We start from the raw sequence: 24,789 nt of genomic DNA, 5'->3' as shown, positions 1-24,789 counted from the left end.
ATATTTTGAGCTCGAGGATCACTGAAGAGACATTTATTGTAGAAATGCTCATATGGTTCAGTAAAATCGTTTATTTTATTTAACTTGTTATCATTTTATTGAAATCATTTGATTTTCTATATTTGGTCCTTCGAAATGATAACCATGTAATTGCAAATGGAATAAAAACAAGAGTGCACACACTGAAATGTCTCGCCTTCTTTACTAATCATTGATATTATGTTGATAGTCCTAAATATAAAGCTTTATTACAACTGTCACATAAACTTAACATTAACCAAGTAACCTTAATATTGACCAATGAACCATGAAAATGAGGTCAAGGTCAGATGAACCATGCTAGGCAGGCATGTACAGCTAACAATTCTTCCATACAACAAATATAGTTGACCTATTGCTTATAGTTTAAGAAAAACAGACCAAAACACAAAAACTTAACTATAACCACTGAACCATGAAAATGAGGTCAAGGTCAGATGACACCTGCCAGTTGGACATGTACACCTTACAGTCCTTCCATACACCAAATATACTAGACCTATTGCTTATAGTATCTGAGATATGGACTTGACCACCAAAACTTAACCTTGTTCACTGATCCATGAAATGAGGTCAAGGTCAAGTGAAAACTGTCTGACGGGCATGAGGACCTTGCAAGGTACGCACATACCAAATATAGTTGAACTATTGCATATAGTATTAGAAAAAAAGACCAAAACTCAAAAACTTAACTTTGACCACTGAACCTTGAAACTGAGGTCAAGGTCAGATGACACCTGCCCGCTAGACATGTACACCTTACAATCATTCCATACACCAAATATAGTAGACCTATGGCATACAGTATAAGAAAAACAGACCAAAACACAAAAACTTAACTATAACCACTGAACCATGAAAATGAGGTCAAGGTCAGATGACACCTGCCAGTTGGACATGTACACCTTACAGTACTTCCATACACCAAATATACTAGACCTATTGCTTATAGTATCTGAGATATGGACTTGACCACCAAAACTTAACCTTGTTCACTGATCCATGAAATGAGGTCGAGGTCAAGTGAAAACTGTCTGACGGGCATGAGGACCTTGCAAGGTACGCACATACCAAATATAGTTATCCTATTACTTATAATAAGAGAGAATCTAACATTACAAAAAATCTTAACTTTTTTTTCAAGTAGTCACTGAACCATGAAAATGAGGTCAAGGACATTGGACATGTGACTGACGGAAACTTCGTAACATGAGGCATCCATATACAAAGTATGAAGCATCCAGACCTTCCACCTTCTAAAATATAAAGCTTTTAAGAAGTTAGCTAACGCCGCCGCCGCCGTAGCCGCCGCCGCCGCCGCCGGATCACTATCCCTATGTCGAGCTTTCTGCGACAAAAGTCGCAGGCTCGACAAAAAAACCCTTTGAAATCTTTTATAACATCTTTTTCAAGTTTCTACATCAATGAGAAAACAACCCAACGACAAATATAACCAAATATTATGTTCATTCGCATTTTATGCACTTTCTACACAGTACTAAATATCTTGCGTCTGATTGTATCATTGAAGCTAAATATCACTGAAAACGAATCGAGAAGTCCTGATTACACGGTATCATTGATCCTTCAAAATGAGGGTAATTGTAAACTTTTTAACTGGAACACATAATTTCCCAATAAAATGAATACTAATTGCTAACTACTTTATGGCGGAATTGATCAATATTCAAGTACAGGAAAATGGTTTAATACGTTTTGCTGAACAATAATATTACCAAGTTCAAAGTCAAATTAGCTTTTCAGTTGATGATTCAAATCTACTTTAAACTTAAGTAAAATAAAGTTGCGCATTGAATATTTGCTTTTGAAAAAAAAATGATTGTTTATTTTGGGAACAATACAACAAATAACTAATACCAGAATTCAATTACAGAAATGACAGCACCGAGTACCATTTAAAACAAAATCACAAATGTAAATAGAAATAAACATGTTTGTACTGTCTTTAATCAATGATTCCATGTTTCACATAGGTGCTTGTAGTTATGACTACAATGACGACTTCTCCATTTGTCGCCAACAAGTGCCAAACATTCATGTTCCTGCGTTTCCCAATGAGATGCCCAAAGTGTGTCGTGACTATTTATGTGTTTCCCGGCAATCCAACGCCATTCATCATGATTGTCGGAATAAGACCCACCAAGCCAAACCGCATCATTGTCTTCAAAATATAATTCATGTATTAATAAATTTCCGTACCTTAAACATTCCCTGTATTCGTTTTTCGTATACATAATTACTCAAGTTCTGATTTTAAACATTCCAAATGTGTTCTATTTAAATAAATAAAAGGAATATCTTCGTGATGCAGATTCATCTTGCGAATGTTCCATGGAATATAACAGTTTTTTTAAATAACAATTTTAAGTCCACCATGATGAAATTATTTAAACAAACATTTAGTACCTGTAGAAATTTTTTTTCAAATGGAATAGCACATCCTAGATTTTACGGTGATGTTGTCAGTTTTCTCAATTGACTTTCATATTTTACATGTGGGGGCCTTTTATAGCTGAATATACGGTATATGTTTTTCTTATGGTTGAAGACCGTACGGTTGTCTATGATTGCTTACATTCACTTCATTCGAACTTTGGTGGATAGTTGTCTCATTGACAATCATACCATATTTCCTTATTTTTATATTTATGACGTATGCTTCTTCTTAGAAAGTGATATTGATCCGTGTCATCCTTCATATGGAATGTAACTTTCTCGTTTGGTTTGGAATAAATACATTTGCCGTGACTACCCTGGTTTCAGCATTCCAATTATAAAAACATAAATATTGTTGGAAAATTTATCTTATTACACAGAACGTTTACTGATGTATGAATTCTGTAGTAGTGTAGTGGTGAATTTAAACCGGCCACATGTTACTGTGCTTATTCAGTGGGCTTTGGGGTATCACAATAGCAATGGCTAAAATAGTTTAGGATAGAAGTTTTCATGTCAAAGTTAGACCTTTTTAAACCAGTGACTCATATTATATTATGTCATTATTTTGTTTTAAATTTATGACATAGACATCAACTAACTGGAGCTGGATGGTTAGTATTACTTTTTATTTCACTGCACTCACTTCCTACCAAATTTTACCAGTTGATCGGATTGTGGGAGAAGAATTCAATAAATTTTATAAATAGATAGTTCAATACATTGTTTTGTAGGTCAATAATTTATAGCTCTGTTTTCTAACAGCAAGTTAAAGTGTAATTGTAATTTGAATATTTTTTTCTAAAGCAATTACTAATCTGCTAATATTAAAGGGAAATAATTTACATTACTGTAAAATCAGCAAAATTTTGTTCTGTCAAATATTATCTTCCTTCATTTTATAAGTAATTTGTTTGTAACACTATTTCCATGATTATAAAACTATTATCCTTTGTTCTGAAAAGAACACTGAAATTTATTTTTAAGATAATTAAAAAACCCTGTTAAAAACATATTATGGGACACATTCAAAGTTCTATAAATCATACAGATTTCTCTGTAAAATAATAAATAGGTATCAACAGCCCAGTAGTCAGAAATTCTGTGTTGAGATGTATTTTCATTGATATGGTCAAAATTATAGTTTAACTGTTATTCAAAACTTTGAATTGTTCAAAGTACTAATGATTTTCTACCATAGTGGATTAGATTACTTATAAGAAGTATTTGGCAAAACCTTTCGGAATTTTGTTTCCTCAATGCTCTTCAACTTCGTACTTATTTGGCATTTCAATGTTTTTTATTCGAGCCGTATTGATGAATCTTTTGTAGGCGAAGTCATAAGCCTGGTATATTTGATTAAATTTTAATTATACAATGACTCAATAAAAAATTATTTCCCTTTAATGCCAGCAGATCAGTAATTCTTATAGAAAATATTATCCAAATCACAATTACACTAGTACTTCCTCTTAGAAAACAAAGCTATAAATTATTGACCTACAAAACAATGTATTGAACTATTTATTTATAAAGTTTATTCAGGATAGAAGTTTTCATGTCAAAGTTTGACATTTTTAAACCAGTGACAAATATTATATTACGTCATTAATTTATTTGAAATTCATGACAAAGACATCAACTAACAGGAGCTAGATGGTGAGTATTACTTTTTATTTCACTGCACTCACTTCATACTAACAACCTTTCACTGAAGCAATTGATTGAATTTTTTTACCAGTTGATCAGTTTGTAGTAGAAGAATTCAAACTGCAATTTGGTAAACTAGTTTAGTCATTGCTATTGTGATACCCAAAGCCCACTGAATAAGCACAGTAACTGTTATAAGTCTATTGGCAGCTGTTGGTGTTTCACTTTCGTGAAATTATATTTTATTGAATGAAGTAACTTGTTTAACGGATACTATAGGGACATGTTTCTGATTTTAATATTTTCCTCTGTATTCATACATCGTTCATCAGCGACTGTTTCAGGAAACTTAAACAAAAATTAAAACGCGATGCAGATCTACTTGTCTATATATATAGTTTACGTAAATAATACCATAAATAATTGGAAATCGTGTCTGAATTAATGGGTCCAGATTTTTATCTTTTTATCTGCTACTTCAATATGAATAAAAATTTCAATGGTTGATTTATACGAACTGACCTTTAAAGAATTTATAATTTTGTTTTCATCATACGAAAACATGAATGCCAAATGCCATCCTTTTTTCTAAAAGAACAAGGCTAAATCTTAAACACTATAGGAATAACGATTCCACGGATGTCTTATTTCTTGATTATTATAAGGCACAAATTGTGTAATGGTACCACAGAAGTTCCTGAAATTTCTTCCAGAAATCTAATTTAAATTCTTGGAAACTAAGCTGACAGATTTAATAGTAATTTAGTCAATATCATAAGCCCATAAGGCAAAGTTATACACAAAAAGTTCCACACATCATTTTTCATTCTATTCCAACTAGACGAAAAACATATTTGGCATAATCTTGATTCTAATTTAAAAGTCCTCATTGAATCCTGATATTATTTCGATTGTTCCAAATAACTCACATATTAAGAAGCTACAATTAATGCATTATACCCATTTAGTCACACTCAAGGCCCTTAAAAGGTTTAGTTTATAGTTTTCTATGTTGTGTTTTTGGTACTGTTTATTGTCTTTTCGTCGTTTTTCGTTTTTTGCCATGACATTGTCAATTCAAAAATACGAAGATGTGATATGATTGCCAAAGAGACAACTATCCACCAAAGTTCAAATTGCTAATTTTCATAAGTTGAAATATTCAAAAAAAAAAACAAACACCGAAAACAAGAGGAAGAGAAAAAATAAACGTATTAACACTTTTGGTATTTAGCTGAATTTTGTCTCCGAATGACCTTAGATCTGCTCCAAATAACCTTCTGACGTCAAGCAACAATCATTTTTTAATTATGATGTCATTTTTTTTAAATTGTGATGTCAAATTTTACAGGAACTTGTGTGATTTTAAGTAATGGCGGACAAATTTGCATACAAGTGTAAATACGTCTATACACCGAAAACAAGAAGAAAAAGAAAAAATCGGGAATTTACGTGACGTCAGAAACCTACGTCATTTATGTTGCCTTAGAATATCTATATTTAGGTACATGGGCGGTGTAACAAATTTTATATCAACCTCTCGTGATTTTTGCGACGGTGAATATAATATTTCATCAAAAAGGATTTTCTATGCTTTTAGCGAATGAGAAAACAGAAAATTTATAGTCATATAATAAACCCATATAACGTATTTATATTGTAGAACTTTATCAATATGAGGTCAAGTGCAACGTGCTAAATTGACTAAGTCAACAGAAAACAGTCTTCGGAGACTAAAGCTCGAAATTAAAATAAAAAAACTTACATTGGTAGATTTTCCGAATGAAATTAACAAGGGCTATATGTTCTTTGTAGGAACTTAAGATAGCCATATGCATATGGTGTTCTTCACACGGATCCTGAAATGAAAATATCGTTATAGTTCCTTTATAGATTTTAGATACACATTCTTAAGGAATATACAAAATGAAGTATTTACCAATAAATCATCTTAAGGGTGTTCGCTCCTCTGGGTTTTTGAATTTTTGTCAGATGTTCGGAATCCTGGCTTTATCCATGTAGTGCTTTTAAAAAAAATTGCCTATTAACCCCTACTTTTCTTTCCATAATTTGACTACATATAGTTTAAAATGTCATCTTTGAAAACCTTATAAAATCCTTCTTATTTTTTCATCGTTTTTGAAAGAAAAAAGGTGCCAATGTTAAATGTATGAAAAATCTAGAGAGAATTATTTCCCGCCAAATTTCCAATGGCTTATATCTCGAAAACAAGCACACGGGCCCTTCATTTTTTCTGCTTTTTTAGTTTCTTTAATCATATACAATCAATTTATAACAGTCTTTTAAAAAGCTTGTTATTTTGAAACAAAGTAGCGAACATCCTTAAGTAAACTTATCACATTTAGTCAGGAGCCTGTTGTTCAGTGGTTGTCGTTTGTTGGTGTGGTTCATAGGTGATTCTCGTTTCTCGTTTTTTATATAGATAAAGCGTTGGTTTTCCTGTTTGAATTGTTTTATACTAGTCATTTTGGGGCCACTTATAGCTTGCTGTTCGGTGTGCGCCAAGGCTCCGTGTTGAGGCCGTACTTTGACTTGAAATTGTCAACTTTTTATACATGTGACTTGGATGGAGAGTTGTCTCATTGGCACTCATACCACATCTTCTTATTTATACTAATTGTAAATAGTATATTCTTAGGTTTTTTTGTAATAGCGATTTTGTTAATTCATTGTGTCAATTGGTTTAATTTTGATTGTACGTTGTTCTTTCTTTGTCATAGATAAATCAAGCGTTGAGTATCCAATCGCCAAATTAAATTTACCTGTCCAAAGCCAAGACGTTTGTAAGTGGTTGGAAGAAGCCGTCTCCTCATATTTTGTTTTATCATTAAAGAGTAATAAAATTGAGAATGGAAATGGGGAATATGTCAAAGAGACAATAACCCAACCAAAGAGCAGATAACAGCCGAAGGCCATCAATGGGTCTTCAACGCAGCGAGAAAATCCCGCATCCGGAGGTGGTCCTCAGCTGGCCCCTTAATAAAAATGTGTACTTGTTCAATGAAAATGGACGTCATACTAAACTCCAAAACATATAAATGAACTGAAATTAAAAAAACATACAAGACTAACAAAGGCCAGAGGCTCCTGACTTGGGACAGGCGCAAAAATGCGGCGGGTTTCAACATGTTTTGTGAGATCTCAACACTCCCCCTATACCTCTAGCCAAAGTAGAATAAAGAAACACACAGCAATACGCACAGTAAAACACATTTTAAAAGAAGTCTGAGTCCGATGTCAGAATAGGTAACAAAATAAACTAAGCAAAATTACAATGATACATAAATTAACAAAGGACTACTAGCAGTTACTGACATGCCAGCTCCAGACCTCAATTACACTGATTGAAAGATTATGTCTTCATCATATGAAAATCAAGCACGATCCCTCCCGTTAGGGGTTTAGTATCATATCATCATAAAAATATATGAGAAGAACATAACCCGTATCATGCCAACAACTGGTTTTAGAATAAATGTGTTTATTTCCGATGCTATGACCCTATGAGTGAATCAATATTAATACCAAAATATGCCATCCTTAATGACCTGACAACAGTATCGTAACTATATCCCTTCTGAATAAGTCTATTTAAAGGTTTGGTTAGCTTTTAAGGTGAATGCCGACATTTTTGTGCTTTGTAAAGAATATTACCATACAAGATTGGATGTGAAATACCTGAACGTATAAGATGTCTGCATGTTGATTTATATTTACGAATGATGTCCTTGTACCGATGATAAAATTTTTGACTAGTTTGTGATATCGAAAACCCTGGTGTAATAATTTTTCAGTAATACAGAGATTTCTTTCGTTAAAATCAAATACGTTGTTACATACACGAGCTAATCGAACAAGTTGAGGTATATAAACACCATAAGATGGTGACAAGGGAACGTCATCATCTAAAAATGGATAATTAACAATAGGAAAAGAAAAATCATCTCTTTTATCATAGATTTTGGTATTAAGCTTCCCGTTTAAGATAAAGATATCAAGATCCAGGAAAGGGCAGTGTCCATTGTTAGTATAAGCTTTATTTCAAGTCAGTTCGGCAGAATAAATCTCTTTAGTGTACATACTGAGGTCGTCATTATTGAGAGCCAATATATCATCCAAATATCTAAAAGTGTTATAAAATTTTTGAATCAGATGTTGTTTCGATGGGTCTTTGCTGATTTTAGTCATAAATTGTAACTGATAACAATACAGAAATAAGTCCGCAATAAGTGGTGCACAGTTAGTCTCCATTGGAATTTCGATAACTTAACGATATACGGACTCTCCATAGCGAACAAAAATGTTATCTAGTAAATATTCAAGGGCAGTTATGGTATCAAAGCAGGTCAAATTGACATAGTTCTTTTGTTTGTTGTTGCTAAAAAATTACCTAAAAGAGTTTGAACATATATATTCGCATTCTGACTTTTTAAATGCCCATTTAATGAGGTGTGTGAATTTTTTCCTAATAAAATTATGAGGCAAAGTGATATATAGCGTAGAAAAATCAAAACTTTGAACAGATTCGAAATCACCAATATAAGCATGCAATTTATCAAGTACTTCCAACGAATTTTTGATACTCCAAAAGTAATTAATTCCTCTATTTTCAAAGGCCTTATTTGAACAATTATTACCAGGTTTTTGATTGTATCAAGTGTACTAGTAAGTAAAATAGATAGTTTTGTAGTGGAACAATGGCTTGAAGACAAAATAAATCTATATTTGTAAGGAGTTTTGTGAAGCTTCGGAAGCCAGTACATAGTTGGAACTTTCATTGCATTTGGGTCTGCTTGTAAAGAGAAATACAAATTCCTTGGCGAGTTCTTTTAGCTGATGTTTGATACGAGAAGTAGGGCTATTATGGTTGTTGTTAGGAGTAAAATGTTCTTTAAAATGTTGTATACGTATATCACGTATGTTCATTACTGAATTAAAAAAAGAATCTAAGGATTTCTTGTCAGCTTTTTCTCGTTTTATTCATGTAGAGCAGTAAGTACGGAGTGAGTCGTGGATGATGTTACGACACTCATTCCAATTAATAATTGACTGGGGACGATATTTAGGTCCTTTACTGAGGAATCATTTCAACTCTCGGTCACAAACGATGTTAAGGTATCCTGTTATAACATTGGAACTGGGGTCATAAATGTATTCGGAATTACTGCAATTTCATGACGTTGGTGTATTGTCACTGATATTTACATCTTTACACACTTCGCTGTAGTTAAACACATATTTCGGGGTAGATTTTTGGTAAACATAACAAATAAGAGGGAGTTCAGTATTATCAAAACAGCCACGAATTTGTTCTTTAACAGAATGATCATTAAAAATACCGGCAATATTTACAAAATCAAAACCTTAATGGACATATTTAATTTTACTAGTCGTAATAAAATGTTTTTGTAATCTTCAGGGCGATCAATTTTGGGAAACAGTTTAGAATAACAATATGCAATTATAATTTGGACGATTTCATACTTAGGACGTCTGCAATATGGAATTGTGTTGCAATCCTCTAAAATTTGATGTAATTTATTAACAGGTAAAGTACAGAGCTTGGTTAATAGATAATGTCTACCGTGTCTACACCATGGTAAAAATAGACGAACGGACAAACAATTATAGTCCACAATAAATACAAAACAGATAAGTAAAGATAATTTCATCGGAAACCGGGGGTTAACTGATTGCTGGTAAAAATCCGGCAATGAGTCGTAACAGAGGAAAAGAGAAATAGATTTTGATACGAAAAACGAAAAACGAAAAATTGAAAATATCCGTGTCATCTCATTCTGTAAATCAATAATTGTTGACCAAAGCATAATTGCGTCCTGAAACATTCGAAGACCTTCATTTTTTCGACTTAACAAGTGCACTGAGCATTTATCTTGACTTCCACACAAAACCTTGTTCATGGTAACTAATAAAAAAAATAAGTAAATAGAAACACTATAAAAATTTTTAGCGTCCGAAGCGATTTTCTTGATTGACCTTTATCAAGAACGTTCAAACCTGAACATTTGAACCTGGAATGTATGAATCCGTAACATCGTTAGAGGCTAAACGACCAAAAGGGACTTAAAAGAATAGAGGCCCCGGTAATATTTGCCTAAGAGATTTGGAATCTTGTTACTTAGTAATTTAAAAATCTTCGTATCAACGGGCACATTTATAATAAAATATGTTATAAACCATGCATGCCAGCACTGATAACTGAGCTTACGATACACTTGGAGACTAGAAATGCACCAGCAGTGGTATCGACACAGTACTAGTAAATGAAAACATTAGCCTACACATTTCGTGCGTCTGAATCTCTTTTCTGGATTTACCTCCATCAGGCTATGAACGCTCACACACAAATATTTGACTTCCCGGGATGTATAATAGAAAAACAAAGGATATGGGGTAACCATCCATGACACAAAATCATTTCATGCACAGCAAAAAAAAAAAACAAAAAAACACACACACAAAAAGCAAAAGAACAGCGCTTTTATTGCTGTTCTTCATTTCAAAGTCACAGTGAGGCCTTCAACACGGAGCAAAAAAAACTCTCACCTCACTGCAAGTTGAAGACGGCTCCTAGCACCGGCTTGAGCGGAATTCTTTGCAAAAATAATTTGGATAGACTTTGTAAGATGTTACACCCCCTAATCGGGCCCGGTCAGAAAAAACTGGAAAGTAGTACATATTTAAAACAAAATAGTTCCTACGCATAAGGGTAAATCCTAAATTATGTTGCATATATTTTAGTAATTAAGGTATCAGATGATAGGCGAAGGACTGGTGATCCTTGTAGAACACACAATTTACTGATAATTTTGAATATAACAAAAATTTATGAATGAATTCTAAAATTGAGGGCATATATAGCCTGTTTCTCAGATATAAAGTGCCTTGTTTGGTGTATCCAAAATTCCGGTAACCAGTGTAGTACGGTCTGATGTATAAATACAGGTATATTGATCCCGCTTCCATAAAATGTTTTGAAGTGAAAAATTTAACGTGGATAGGAATGAGGACCAAGAGTAGGTGGTGTGTGTCTTATAAAAATTTAGTATACAAACTGGCCTAAAATTGAGAGAATGATGTGGCACACATATAAGAGAAGTTATCTCAAGCATAAATACACCATAACTTTAATAATACAGAAGGGCATACATTTTCATGTATTTATTAGTTGTAATTGGTACTCATAGTAATCATAGTTTTCACAACCTATGAGTACTCTTTGATCGGTACTGTGTGCCTTTTGTGTCTTTTTATGTGAGCTGTTTTTGTGCTTCGTGGCGAACTGATGAGTCAAACCATTTTTAACTTATTTTTAAAATTTGTTCTCATGTTGTGCTTTTATACCATTTTCTCAGGTTAGGGGAGTGCTGAGCAATAATAAACATGTTTACCCCACAGCATTATATATGGGTCTCTCCCGAGTAAGAAGTCTGTAATTCTTGGTTCGGGTCTAATATATCTGGTTTTCGTTTATTTTTTTTTACATAAATCAGGCCGTTAATTTTTCTTTTGAAATATGTCACATTTTATCATGTGGGGTCTTTTATAGCTGACTATGCTTAAAGAAATGTTATTTGGACTCTGTATAAAAAATTCTAATTGACACTCATACCAATTTCCATAGTTTTCTTTATAGCTGTATGACCAAGAAAGACTATAAAGAAAAGCCGAATTCGGTTAAGGACAACATTAGCACGTTAGTTTACTAGTAATTTCTTAATTTATCAACAGGAAATATAATATTGCAAATTTATTCAATTAGAAAATTGACCTAGCAACCGTACAATTTCAGATTTAATCTAATGAATAATGTAGTCCTCCTGAAAGTGATTTTACAATAACCCGAAAACAGCTTTATTTACACTTTTTTGGTTTAAAACAAAGAAAGGTATCACATGGCACAGACACATTTTACAGCACCAGATACGAATTCCCACAATTAATGTCTCTTCAGTAATGGTCGCAGCCATAATATTCGTAAATGCAAAACCTAACACAAACGTTACAGAACTGGTAAAACCAAAAGGACCTAAAGTAGGGAGATACAGCAGTATAGCATATATATACATACATAATTATTAATTAGTTACGATCTGAGTCTCTTTTATTCAAAATTTTTATTCGTTTTTACACAGAACTGAAAATATAGTAATAACTTACAACTTTGTCCCCATGTCTGGTTCTATACCACGCTGTTAAATGTGAAGTCAAATAATAGCATTTGTGATTCCATCGATAATAACCATGACCACTGCAATTATGTTCAACTGAAATCGAATGACACCCCTTATATATATACATTATAAGATAGATCTAATGTGCTACTCAAGGTTTTAAGTGATTGCACTGAAAAATAATAAAAGCGTTTGACAACAAATTCTAAAAATCAATCATATGATATCATTGTTTAAACAATCAACAACTTTCATTCTTTAATGTTTAATGACAAATATGTCATACAAAATCAAGAAAGAATTTCAGTAATATAAGAAGGTGTGATATGATTGACAATGAGATAACTATCACATTAGTTCAAATGACGTGTAAATTTATTTCTATTCCGTTATATTTGGAATTTTCCTATTCTATTTCTATCTTTAGACTTGTGGTACAAGTTTGGCTAGTATGTAAATCAGAAGTGGTCTGATGTTACTGTTGTTTTCTGCACGAATATTTCGAGGGCGGTAGTACGGGTGCGGTTTTATAGGCATATATAAGTCCTGATTACGTTTGATTATTATCGATGTGCTCCAGTAACTTTGATAGACGAAGTTAACGTTAAGCTCTGCATAATATGTCCGAGGAAGGCTCCGACCATGATGAACGCCGTGCTACTACTCAACATGCTGAAAATAGTAACGAAACAGAGTTAAGTACGGACGGGGCTATTTCGCTTTTCACTTCAGCTTTAAACAATGCTTTAGAGAAGCAAAAACATTCCTTGATTAATCATTTCGAAGCTCGTTTAGGAAAAAGTGTTAAAGCAACCGGTGTCGACCAACCAGAATTTGTATTCAAAAGTGAGGGAATTAAAGTGCAACATTCGTTTAATACCGAGCGTCTGGAGAGGCTTGCTGCCGTTGAAAGTTGTATAAAGCTTGGAAACGCTTCCGAAGTTAGTGAAATTATTACCCAGGAAAAGGAAATCATCCGTAAGCGTAACAAAATTCTAAAGATAGCCGACAAGTATGGATGGGACACGGTTAAAGAGTACTTGGATAGTCCGTTGGTCGACAATAAAGAAGATGCTAGTGATTTGCGTGCTGCTATTTCCAGGGCTTCTCGTAAAAGAAGTTCCAAGCCGTACAGTAAACCAGAATCTTCCAATAGTGGTTCCGGAAAAGGAGAATTCAATTCCAGGAGTTTTTTTTCGTGGCTTTGGCCAAGTCAGTGATACCGAGTTCTCCAAAGCAGGCAAGTGTTTCTATTGTAACCAGCCCGGGCACTTTGCAAGGAACTGCCCCAAAAAAAGGATTCCTACAGCGACAGTTGGTGCACCAAAGTTCCAGGAACAGAACACAGGAAAGACCCAGTAACAAAACAGATACAGACATAGATGAAGTTGAGTATTGTTTTCAATTTGTTAACAAGTATGAGAAAAAATTTTGTCAAAATCTTATAAATGTGAAAGGAAATTTAAGAAAACATGCATTGTTTTGGAAAAATGTACTTAACGCTAATGATTTTATAATGAATGTTATTAATTTTGGTTATAGAATTCCTTTTCTGAGTGAACCACCGACTATTTTTCTAAGTAATAATAGATCCGCGTTAAAACACTCAGAATTTGTGGAAAATTCTATTGAAGAACTTTTAACTAAAGAATGTATAAAAGAAGTAAATCGACCATTTGTCGTTAATCCACTTACTGTGTCGGTAAATAGTACGGGTAAAGAAAGATTAGTCTTAGATTTGAGACATGTTAATAAATTTGTCGAGAAACAAAAAGCACCAGTTTGTTTAGTTAGCAAGTGTTTAAATCACATGCGGTTATGTAAAGCTAAAGGCACTTTAGTTGTACCTAAATGGCCATCAGCGTTATTTTGGCCTATCTTAGTGAATAGGTTTTCAGACAGATTTAAATCTTTCGTTATAGACTTTAGAGAGTACGTAAAACCTATGAACTTTTTTACAAAAGGTTCACAAGAAAAGAGTATATTTGCACAGAGACCTTTTAACAGTAATGTATATGTTTTGTTGTTGGATTTCTCGAAGTATTGAGATTTATGCATTGAATGTTGTATACAGACTGTAGTTGATTTAGTTTTCTGCGATGGTTATTTGCCGCAGTTATCAGATATGAGACTATATTCGTAAGAATGTTAAATTTAACATTGTGATGTTTTAACTGCAACAATTAGATATGTCATTGTTAACATTGTTGATTAATTGTTTATGAATACAGTGAGGGTTAATGCCACTGTATATATATAAGTATATGACTTTTTTAGATACTATGAAGTTGAATGCCACAGTAAGTGTGCGAGGAAAATGCCGCATTCATTTGTTTGCGAGGAAAATGCCGCACTCATTTGTTTGCGAGGGAAATGCCGCTTTCATTTGTTTGAGAGGGAAATGCCGCACTGGGTTGTTTGCGAGGGAAATGCCGCATTCATTTATAGTAGTAATGTTAATTATATTTACTTTGTTTATAGTTATTACTTGGTATTCATTATTATATTTATTTTACAGATCAATGGAAACAATTTGAGTGTTATGCCAATGATTCGAGATTTGCCAGTATCATACGAGATTTACCCTCTTTTGTCGAATCGTCTAGATCAAATTCTACAATTAAGAAATACAAGTGCTATTTTAAAAAGTTTGAAAAATGGTGTGTTTCATGTTCACTTGAGTGTTTACCAGCGACAACTACTACGATTTCTATGTATATAGGTGGACTCATTCAACAGGGATCCAGTGTTGCGATTTTAGATGCAAGTTTTTATTCAATAAAATGGTTTCATGACTTTAATTTCAAACATAATCCTTGTTCAGACAAATTCCTTGGTCTTATTTATGGAGGAGGAAGGAGATTGCTAAGTAAACCTATAAACAAAAAAAAAGAACCTATTACGCCAGATATATTAAGGAAAATTGTTTTGAAGTTCGGAGATCATAATAATCTCAAAAAATTGCGTGTAGTAGTATTATTTCTGTTAGGATTTTCTGGATTTTTGAGGTATAGTGAATTGGCTCACATTAAGATGAATAATATTGAGTTTCAAGTCAGTCATGTTAAAATTCGCATTGATAAAAGCAAAACTGATTTATACAGAAGGGGTAATTCTGTTGTTATAACTGCAACAGGTACAGATTTATGTCCAGTTTTTTGGTTAAATAAATATATCAATTTAGCTGAATTGAGCAAAAATTCTGATAGCTATATTTTCAGAGCACTGTCTTTTATGAAATCGAAAGATGTTTATAAATTATGTAATATAAATAGGCCATTGTCCTATACCAGAGCGAGAGAAATTTTGTTAGAGAGTTTATCAGATATTGGTTTAGATAAGCTTAAGTTTGGGCTTCATAGTTTGAGAAGTGGTGGCGCTTCTACGGGGGCTAATAGAGGAGTCTCTGATAGGTTACTTAAAGTCCACGGTAGATGGGCTTCTGATAAAGCCAAAGATGGGTATATTAAAGACAATTTAAAATCTCAAATGGCTGTTTCCTTGAATCTTGGCATATAGTTCTCAAATTATTTATTCCTTTGTTTTATCGAAGTTACTGCGAGCAAACAAACCTAAATTATGACTTGTCTCTTATTTAGCCATGTATTTAGAATAGAAATGTTTTAAATTCGGACGAATTCATGAGGGAGAATTTAAGTAAGCAATTATAGGCAACCATACGGCCTTCAACAATGAGAAAAACCCATACCGTATTATAGTCTGCTGTAATAGGCCAATACAATATGTAAAGCAAGCTTAAATATCTCATGCGCGCATATGATAGATATTTTTTTTAGAAGTCCACCTCCAGGAAAAATGGTCCCCAAATTCAGATTGGTAGTTATAGTGAAAGTAATCATTTCCTAAATTCATTCTTTTGAACAATTCTTAATAGGAAAATATCAGGTAAATTGTCGATCAAATATGTTGTTTAAGCAGATCTATGTATTATTATTTTCGATTGGTCATGTAATGAAACTATAAACTGGATTTAATTTTTACATTGTAAATGAATCTTTTAAACATCGTGCATCTGAATGCCTCTTGATTCACTGGCACCAGTAACACTCAAACCAGCATCGGAATGCCTCTTGATTCACTGGCACCAGGAACACTCAAACCAGCATCGGAATGCCTCTTGATTCACTGGCACCAGGAACACCCAAACCAGCATCGGATTGCCTCTTGATTCACTGGCACCAGGAACACTCAAACCAGCATCGGAATGCCTCTTGATTCACTGGCACCAGGAACACTCAAACAAAAACATCTGCAACCCATAGAAACGTTAAGAGTTATATGATCATAATGAATGTAAAAAGAATACCAAAATTCATCTATGAAAAAATAAGGAGATTTGGTATAATTGCCAATGGGACAACTATCCACAAGAGTTCAAATGAAGTGGATGTAAGCAATTATAGGCCACCGTAGGACCGTCAACAATGATAAAAACCCATACTGTATAATCGGATATAAAAGGCCCCGACATGAAAATTGTGAAACAATTCAATTGAGAAAACTAACGGCTTAATTTATAGCATACACTATTCGAAATAACAAATATGACAATATCAACGACAACCACTGCACTAAAGGCTCCTAACTTGGGACAGGCACATAAAAAATGTGACGGGGTTAAACATGTGCGTGAACTCTCAACCCTCCCCCTAACCTGGGACAGCGGTGTTTCAATACAACATAAGAAAAAAACTAAAAACTAATTGCAATTGAACGGTCATTTTTCCCTAGGAGTTTGAACCTTATTTTCATAACAGTTTCTTAATCTATCAGCGAGGAATTTAAGAAAAAAAAATGTTATATAATGTATCATGTTAGTACCGAAACCCAGGGATTAACAGTTCACTAGCAGTTGTATCGACCCAGTGCTAGTGAATTTAAAACAAAACTTTGTAATTTTAGTGCCTCTAAACGCTGTTTTGAATTATCTTTCATTATGAACGCTCAAACCCAAATATTTGAAAGCCAGGAATGTATAAATGTGAGAAGCTATATGACCAAGAGAGACCTAAAGTGAATATCCATCAAAGGTTAACTTTGTCCGATAGTGTACGAACCTTAGGGGATTCATCTTTTGCTTACTCAAAGTGAAATTTAAAAAAAAATATTATAAAAACCATGTCAGTTCCAAAGCATTGACTACTAAATTGATGATTATTAAATCAAGTCATAATTACATTGTGTCGGAGCAACAGTTTCATGTGTTGGTTTTGTTTGTTGTGACGTCAGTGTTGTGTTAGTTGTACGACTTGTTGTAGGAGTTGTACGCCTTGTTGTAGGAGTTGTACGACTTGTTGTAGGAGTTGTACGCCTTGTTGTAGGAGTTGTACGACTTGTTGTAGGAGTTGTACGACTTATTGTAGGAGTTGTACGACTTGTTGTATGAGATACACTTGTTGTTGATTGGATCGTAGAACTTGAAATATCTTTGTTGCAAAAATCGGCAGAACAGCAAAAATGCCGTAAGTTTCTCTTGTTCCCATCATGACAGTACTGAAGTACAAAATAAACCCGCAATGGTAGTATTTTATATGTTATTCATTTTATTAGAAATTAAAATTTGTATAAACAGAAGACACTGTGGGAACGTCATAAAAATCGACTTTCAGTACTTTTGCATTTTGCGGAGACAATATTTTTTAGCCTTTCCATTTCACATATTTTCTTATTTTTTTATATATAATATTCAAATTATTATAAAAAATGGGGATGACTATGATTGTACAAGGCTTTTGCGTAAAATGTACTAAAGATTGCATATAAAAATGTTCCTTTGCAGTAGTACAAACATTTGAAGAAAAAAAGTTAAGCACAGTACTAAATTGAGTAAATTATGGAAAGCCCACCTTTACAGAACATACTCTATTTAATGTATTGGTAACTTGCTCTCATCCTGTATATGCAAACAATCAATCAATTGTAAGTATAAAATATTAATTACCTGAATTCCACCACAGCCTAACTTGTAGGAAAACTGGAAATTGTCATTCACATTTTCTGCTTGTATACATACCTGTTAAAATTTATAAATTAAAGCAACATGGCCATTGAGGTCGTCCTTGTTTTTTTTAGACAGAGTTTTTATGAAAAGAAAAGCTTATTATGGTGGCATTCACATGATACAAAGAAATTAAAATTTCATATTATATTTATATACTAGTATACAAAAAAGTGATTGCATGCATATCTTAAATTGTTTTTAACACATAAGATATTCTAACAATTGCAATCATATTGAAAGTCGTCTTCTTTGTGCACTACTAGTAAATGTATCTAACTCAAAATCTGATGTTTAATGAACAGTAACAATTATTTTGTTTTACAAATTAAACATTTAATGAAAGATGCATTAACATCCTGTTCAATTTTAAAACAAAACTTTCTCTTTGATGGTAATGCAGTGGACCATTTATTGGCAACAGCAAAATACTTATGCTTTGGATAACGCATGTTGTTTGCAACTGATGACAGTTTTGTGCTATCATGCTGGATAAATATTCGTGACTCGGCAACAAGTATGTATGTATAGGAACCTCAATAATCGTTGAATTCGCAGTAACTTATTACCAAAAAGTAGATGAGAAATCAAAGAAAGACGTCGTACGATTCTACGAAATCTTGACCAATGTCACGTGTCATTCCACTTTATAGCAAATAACGTTTTAAAGCATGGAAAAAGGGTTTGATTTTTCTATTCAGTGAGACAATTTTCAGCGATTATTATGCGAACAGATTTTTAGCCCTTTAATTTTTAGAAATCCATAAAATGCACATAAAAAATGCAATGTTCTGGGAACGATCAATCATCGGCGTACTGATCATGATAATCTCACCTATTTATAGTTTTGAAAGTTAATTAAAAAAAAACAAAAACATCCCAGGCTATTTTATATAAGAACATATATATCAGATTGTCAGATCGGTTGTCAGTGGATTATTAGCAAAATACATGAATTCCCTGACAGAAGAGACCATCTCTCTAAGAAACTACTTAATTATCTTATATGTATTTTAGTCCTATATACAAGATTTTTTTGTTAGTTTTTATTGTCTTTGAACTAGCTTTCAGTAACTGCGAGTACTCTCAGATCTGTACTTGTGTCTTTTGTGTTTTTATTAGTTTGTCTGTGTGCTATGTACCGATCTAATGAGTTAAGGCCTTTTCAACTGATGTTTATAGTTTGTTCTTATGTTGTACTTTTACAACACTGTCCAAAGTTAGGGGGACATGTGTAATACCGCCTGTAATTCAGTAGTTGTCGTTTGTCGTTGTATATCATATTTGTATTTCGTTTATTATTTTGTACATAAACCAGGCCGTTAGTTTTCTCGTTTGAATTTTTTAACATTCGTCATTTGTCATTTCGGGGCCTTTAATAGCTTACTATGTGGTGTGGGTTTTGCTAATTGTTGAAGGCCGCACGGTGACCTATAATTGTTAACTTCTACGTCATTCAGTCTCTGGTGGAGAGTTGTCTTGTTGGCAATCATACCACATCATCTAATTTTTGTATTGGCTATTATTTTAGGTCTCTTTTGGTCATATAGCTCATCAACTGTGTCGGTTCTTATACATACTTGGCTTTCAAATATTCGGCTTCAGTGCTTCTGATGATTTATCCAAAAAATGCGCTTTGGACGTAAGAAATATATAAAGTGTTGTTTCCAATAAATCAAGGATAAATGCAGATAAAGAAGGATATTTTGTTGTGTTGGTCAACATTAAAATTTATGTAAGAGGATTTCTGAGTATATTCCAGTCATCGTTCCGGATTTGATAACTTCACTACCGTTATACGGAAATGCTTCGAAAACCCATCCAAATGTTTCTCTTTTCCTATTGCGCAAAAATTTTAAATCAAATATGTCTGAAGGCATTTTCCTACCTGACCTGGCTGGGAACATACTTGTGATACATTACACAGAGAAGGCTGTAGAACATCATCACAACTGTAACATTCTAAACCTAAGATAAAATAAAACGAATTCACTCTAAAATAGCTTACATATGTTGCAATACATGTTTCAACGGTCATGTGACATTCATGGTTGTTTTCGTAGATTTTTCAAAGATTTTCAATACAAGTTTGCCATGCTCAGAATAGAAACAATATATTGCACGAATATGATCTAATATCCGAAATATTATTAAAACTAATGCAAATTTGATTAGAATGCTCATGCAATATGTGAAAAACGTTCGTAACATTATTTCAAAATTCTCATACTAAAAATACAGTCCAAAGATTTTCTAAAAAAATATATGTTGTTGCTACATGTAGATAAATGAGGGCCAGGGTGAGGTTTACGAATAGAGAATAATGGGCAAAATCCACAGAAAATTGGACCAAAAAATAAAGAATAAAGAAATAATGGGGTGCTAAAATACAACAAATACAAAGAATACAGAATGATGATCAAACATATAAAATATAGAGAAACATGACCTTAACAATTTGTGAATACAGAAATGTAATACCCTCAATTCAGACCCTCATAAATCATAGGGTTACTGGTTTCGGTTTTGATAAAATTGAGAATGGAAATGGGGAATATGTCAAAGAGACAACAACCCGACCAAAGAGCAGACAACAGCCGAATGCCACCAAAGGGTCTTCAAAGCAGCGAGAAAATCCCGCACCCGGAGATGGTCCTCAGCTGGCCTCTAATTAAATTCTGTACTAGTTCAGTGAAAATGGACGTCACACTAAACTCCAAAACATATAAATGAACTAAAATTAAAAAACATACAAGACTAACAAAGGCCAGAGGCTCCTGACTTGGGACAGGCGCAAAAATGCGGCGGGGATAAACATGTTTTGTGAGATCTCAACCCTCCCCCTATACCTCTAGCCAATGTAGAAAAAAGAAACACATATATATAGCAATACGCACAGTAAAACTCAGTTTAAAAGAATTCCGAGTCCGATGTCAGAATAGGTAACATAAGAAACTAAGCAAAATGACAATGATACATAAATGAACAAAGGACTACTAGCAGTTTCTGACATGCCAGCTCCAGACCTCAACTAAACTGATTGAAAGATTATGTCCTCATCATATGAAAATCAAGTACAATCCCTCCCGTTAGGGGTTAAGTATCATACCATCATAAAATATATGAGAAGAACATAACCCGTATCATGCCAACAACTGGTTTTAGAATAAGTGTTGATGTATTACCATTTCTACTACTATGTTTCATTGAAAATACGACTTTACAACGTTGTATTATTATGCTAATTTTCGACGCTTTTTTATTTTTAATTATACATATATAACATCATTTGAATGATGAATACAGCAAAATGTATTGTTTTTGTAATAGATTTCCATATAATGATTTTGTAAGTTAACAACGATAATTTACTTCGAAACAACATATCCTTTTTAATAAAAAAAATTCTATTGACTCTATCGGGACGATTTAGTGTTAGATTGACATAGCCAAAACCTGTTATACCGTCTTAGTGAAGAATGTACATAGGTTTCTATGTGTTTACCTGTTACACCGCCAAAGACGGAAAACACCAATATTGAGACTGAAAAGAGAAAAGAAAAAGATTATTCACGCTGATTTCTGTAGAATATTTTGCAAAAATATTTCCGGTATTCTAAGTAATCTACTAACTAAATTATTCAAATATCGCTAATCATGTTTTGATAATACTGTAATCTCTCACTATACGAAAGTAAAATCCACCCACTGATCAAGTGCTTCAGTGCAAGTTCTCGTTACAAATTTTCCGTTTATGAATTATAAAACTGTACTTCAGCTATCAAGTTTACAACTCAGGCAAACCTTGATAACATGGATAAAATTAAAAGATTCCGTATCTCTGACGAAAAGTAAAAAAAAGAGAAGCGAACATACTTAAATCTGTCAGAAATTACTGTTGTTTGAATGGAAGATCGTCCTTTTGTTTGCATAACATTCACAATTAGCTAATACACTTTTGATCTTATTGTAGCTAAATGCCCCCTTTTTGTCTTTTCGATTTAAATCGTTCATTGCGCAAACAAAACGCTTTAATATGACGACCCGAAATGTTTAAATGTTGAAAGGAATAAATGTTATATAAAAACCTTACAAAACCCCATAAAAAATAAAATTGTCTGTCGTACTTTAAAAATACGAGACGAAATGAAAATGGACAAAAATTAAAAATTTCAATTCTTACCTATTAAACTACGGTCCATTATTTACATACATATGCAGTTATGTCATATCAGTGATCTTACAGGTATTGCCCTTGGCACATTGAGATATGTCATGAACTTTTCGATTTGATCATGACCAATCCTTGGGTGTCCTTCGATAATTCACACAAAAATTTAAATAAATTGTTACCTTTGTCTGTATATTTCTAGCCAATGAAATTATGTAATTGACATAAATTCAAGGTTGAAAATCTCTTAAGCACTAGTTGACCCTAGATTTTTTTTTTCTGGGTATGGTTCTTTGAAGTTGTTGTGCTCGTCAACCTTTTAACATTTTCGTTTTCCATTTTTTTTAATCTCGAGCGTAACATTACTACGAAAACAAGTGATGTGCGCATGGAAGTCACATTTGACGTTTTTGCACTGTCGATATTTTTCTGTAAAGATGTTTTGAAATAACAAAATCAACAAAGACTATTGCAAAAAAAAAAAACGGCGCTTTTAATGTTTTTTTTCATCTAGATAGGTGTTATAAGGTCATAAAAACTAGAATAATAGCCTACATGTATATCTTATAGGAAAATCAGAATAGAACCAAACATCGGCAGGGTTGGAACTCTCAGATTTTCATTAATAACTATCACATAGTGTTTCTAAGTAGCATAAGTCTAAAATAATTTGTTTATAAAAACGCCTTTTTTTAAATTTCGTGCGTCAGAAGCACTTTCTTTGATTTACTTTCATCAGGAATGCTCAGACCTAATCATTTGAAAGCCAGTGATGTGTAAATACGCTGCAACGCTAGGACCTATACGACATAAAAAATCTAAAACAGAATAGCCAAAATCCTCAGATGTCAATTTTGTCTGAGGGAGTTGGAACCTTAGTTTCTTAATAATTTCTTCATCTATGAAAGGGGAATTTTAGATATCTATATTTTATAAATCATGTCAGTACCGATCACTGACTACTGAGCTGATTATACTCTCGGAGTCCACAAGCAGCGGTATCGACCCAGTGCTAGCAAATGAAATACATACTATGTCTTATTAATGTCGTGCGTTTGAAGCGTTTTTCATGGATTTACCATCATACGTATCTGCCAATGAGTGAATAGATACATGTAACTTCCATACAAATTCAAGTGAGTTGAGAAACCGAGACTCTGTAACGTCTCAATAATATAATAACTTATTAAATTTAAATCTTACTGTTGTATAACTTTTTTCTGGGAAAACTTAAATTACTAGTAGTTCAGTTCATAATAAAAAGTTTGAAGGGCCAAATAGAAATAAAACATTTAAGAGCATAACTCGTGTCTGGCAGAACAATAAAAACAGTGTAAGGTTATCTTTACCTGAAGGAACTTCAATATTAAGTTTAGAAAATAAATGCACATTGGTACTGTCATTAACACAACAATGATGTGTGCGCACAAATCGTGTTTCTGAAATAACTCTTAAGTATGGTTGACACGATTAAATTTTTCGAATGAATTTCATCTGATTTCTTACTTTTGATGTCGTTTCGATTGCTGCTGTTCTGATAGAGGCTTGTGGTTTTTGAGCCCTCCTAACGTTTTATAATTTTGTCTTTCGAAATTATTATTTTTTCTATGGTAGGCAACGAAGACTACTCCATAAACACACGTTGTTAACACGGAAATCACATCATTATTTTTAGAATTATTTCAATAACGACTATGTTTGTCATGTCGGGGCCTTTTATAGCTGACTATACAGTATGCATTTTGCTCATTGCTGAAGGACCTACAGTTACCCATAGTTACTTAATTGCGCTTCATTTGGACCCTGTTAGACAGTTGTCTCATTAGCAATCATACCACATTTACTTATTTGATATGCATCGATTAGTGAAATCAGCATTGTGTGATCAAGCTCTGGAATATTGCATCATCAACAGAATTGTACACATGGATGGAATGTAGCTACTCAAAATGGAAAGTTGACAATGGAAAAGCCAAAGTATTCACATGTATTATATATCCATGACCTCAATAGTTCACCAGAATTGTATTTAAACTCATTAACAGACATAATGTATCAATTCAGTTTACCGACACACTTATAACTGTTCTTTGAAGGCTTTTTTTTCTTTTTCTCTGAAACGTATAACGATGGTGGACTTCTAAACTTTTGGTCTCGAGTGTACTTGATCAAAGTTATTCCGAATGCATGTCTTTTGAGGAGGTGAATCAATTTGTCATATCATAGTTTTTCTCTCT

At 33.2% G+C, this 24,789-nt stretch overlaps 1 protein-coding gene across 1 annotated transcript; it reads right to left on the bottom strand.

The window, feature by feature from the left end:
* Positions 1-1,731: 1,731 nt before the first annotated feature.
* LOC127726007 (uncharacterized) lies at positions 1,732-22,583 on the bottom strand. Its single transcript, XM_052233305.1, has 8 exons — positions 22,565-22,583; positions 21,887-21,925; positions 20,270-20,349; positions 18,325-18,396; positions 17,561-17,876; positions 12,349-12,455; positions 5,912-6,005; positions 1,732-2,221 (listed from the first exon to the last, which is right to left on the bottom strand). Exons 1-8 carry the CDS (start codon positions 22,581-22,583, stop codon positions 2,010-2,012), a joined length of 939 nt encoding a protein of 312 aa, XP_052089265.1. The 3' UTR covers positions 1,732-2,009.
* Between the last annotated feature and the right edge of the window lie 2,206 nt (positions 22,584-24,789).

Source organism: Mytilus californianus, unplaced genomic scaffold, assembly GCF_021869535.1.
Source record: "Mytilus californianus isolate M0D057914Y unplaced genomic scaffold, xbMytCali1.0.p SCAF_15, whole genome shotgun sequence".
In the NCBI taxonomy this organism is placed as follows: domain Eukaryota; kingdom Metazoa; phylum Mollusca; class Bivalvia; order Mytilida; family Mytilidae; genus Mytilus; species Mytilus californianus.
This window is presented reverse-complemented; position numbering and strand designations above follow the sequence as displayed.

Excerpts from the sequence above, each read along its gene's own strand:
- LOC127726007 (XM_052233305.1), bottom strand. Across the intron at positions 18,397-20,269 it reads TATGTTCCCAGCCAGGTCAG|GTATGTATACAAGCAGAAAA; the intron begins GTAGGAAAATGC and ends AAATTTTAACAG. Across the intron at positions 12,456-17,560 it reads AACTGTTGCTCCGACACAAT|TTGAACATAATTGCAGTGGT; the intron begins GTAATTATGACT and ends ATTCGATTTCAG.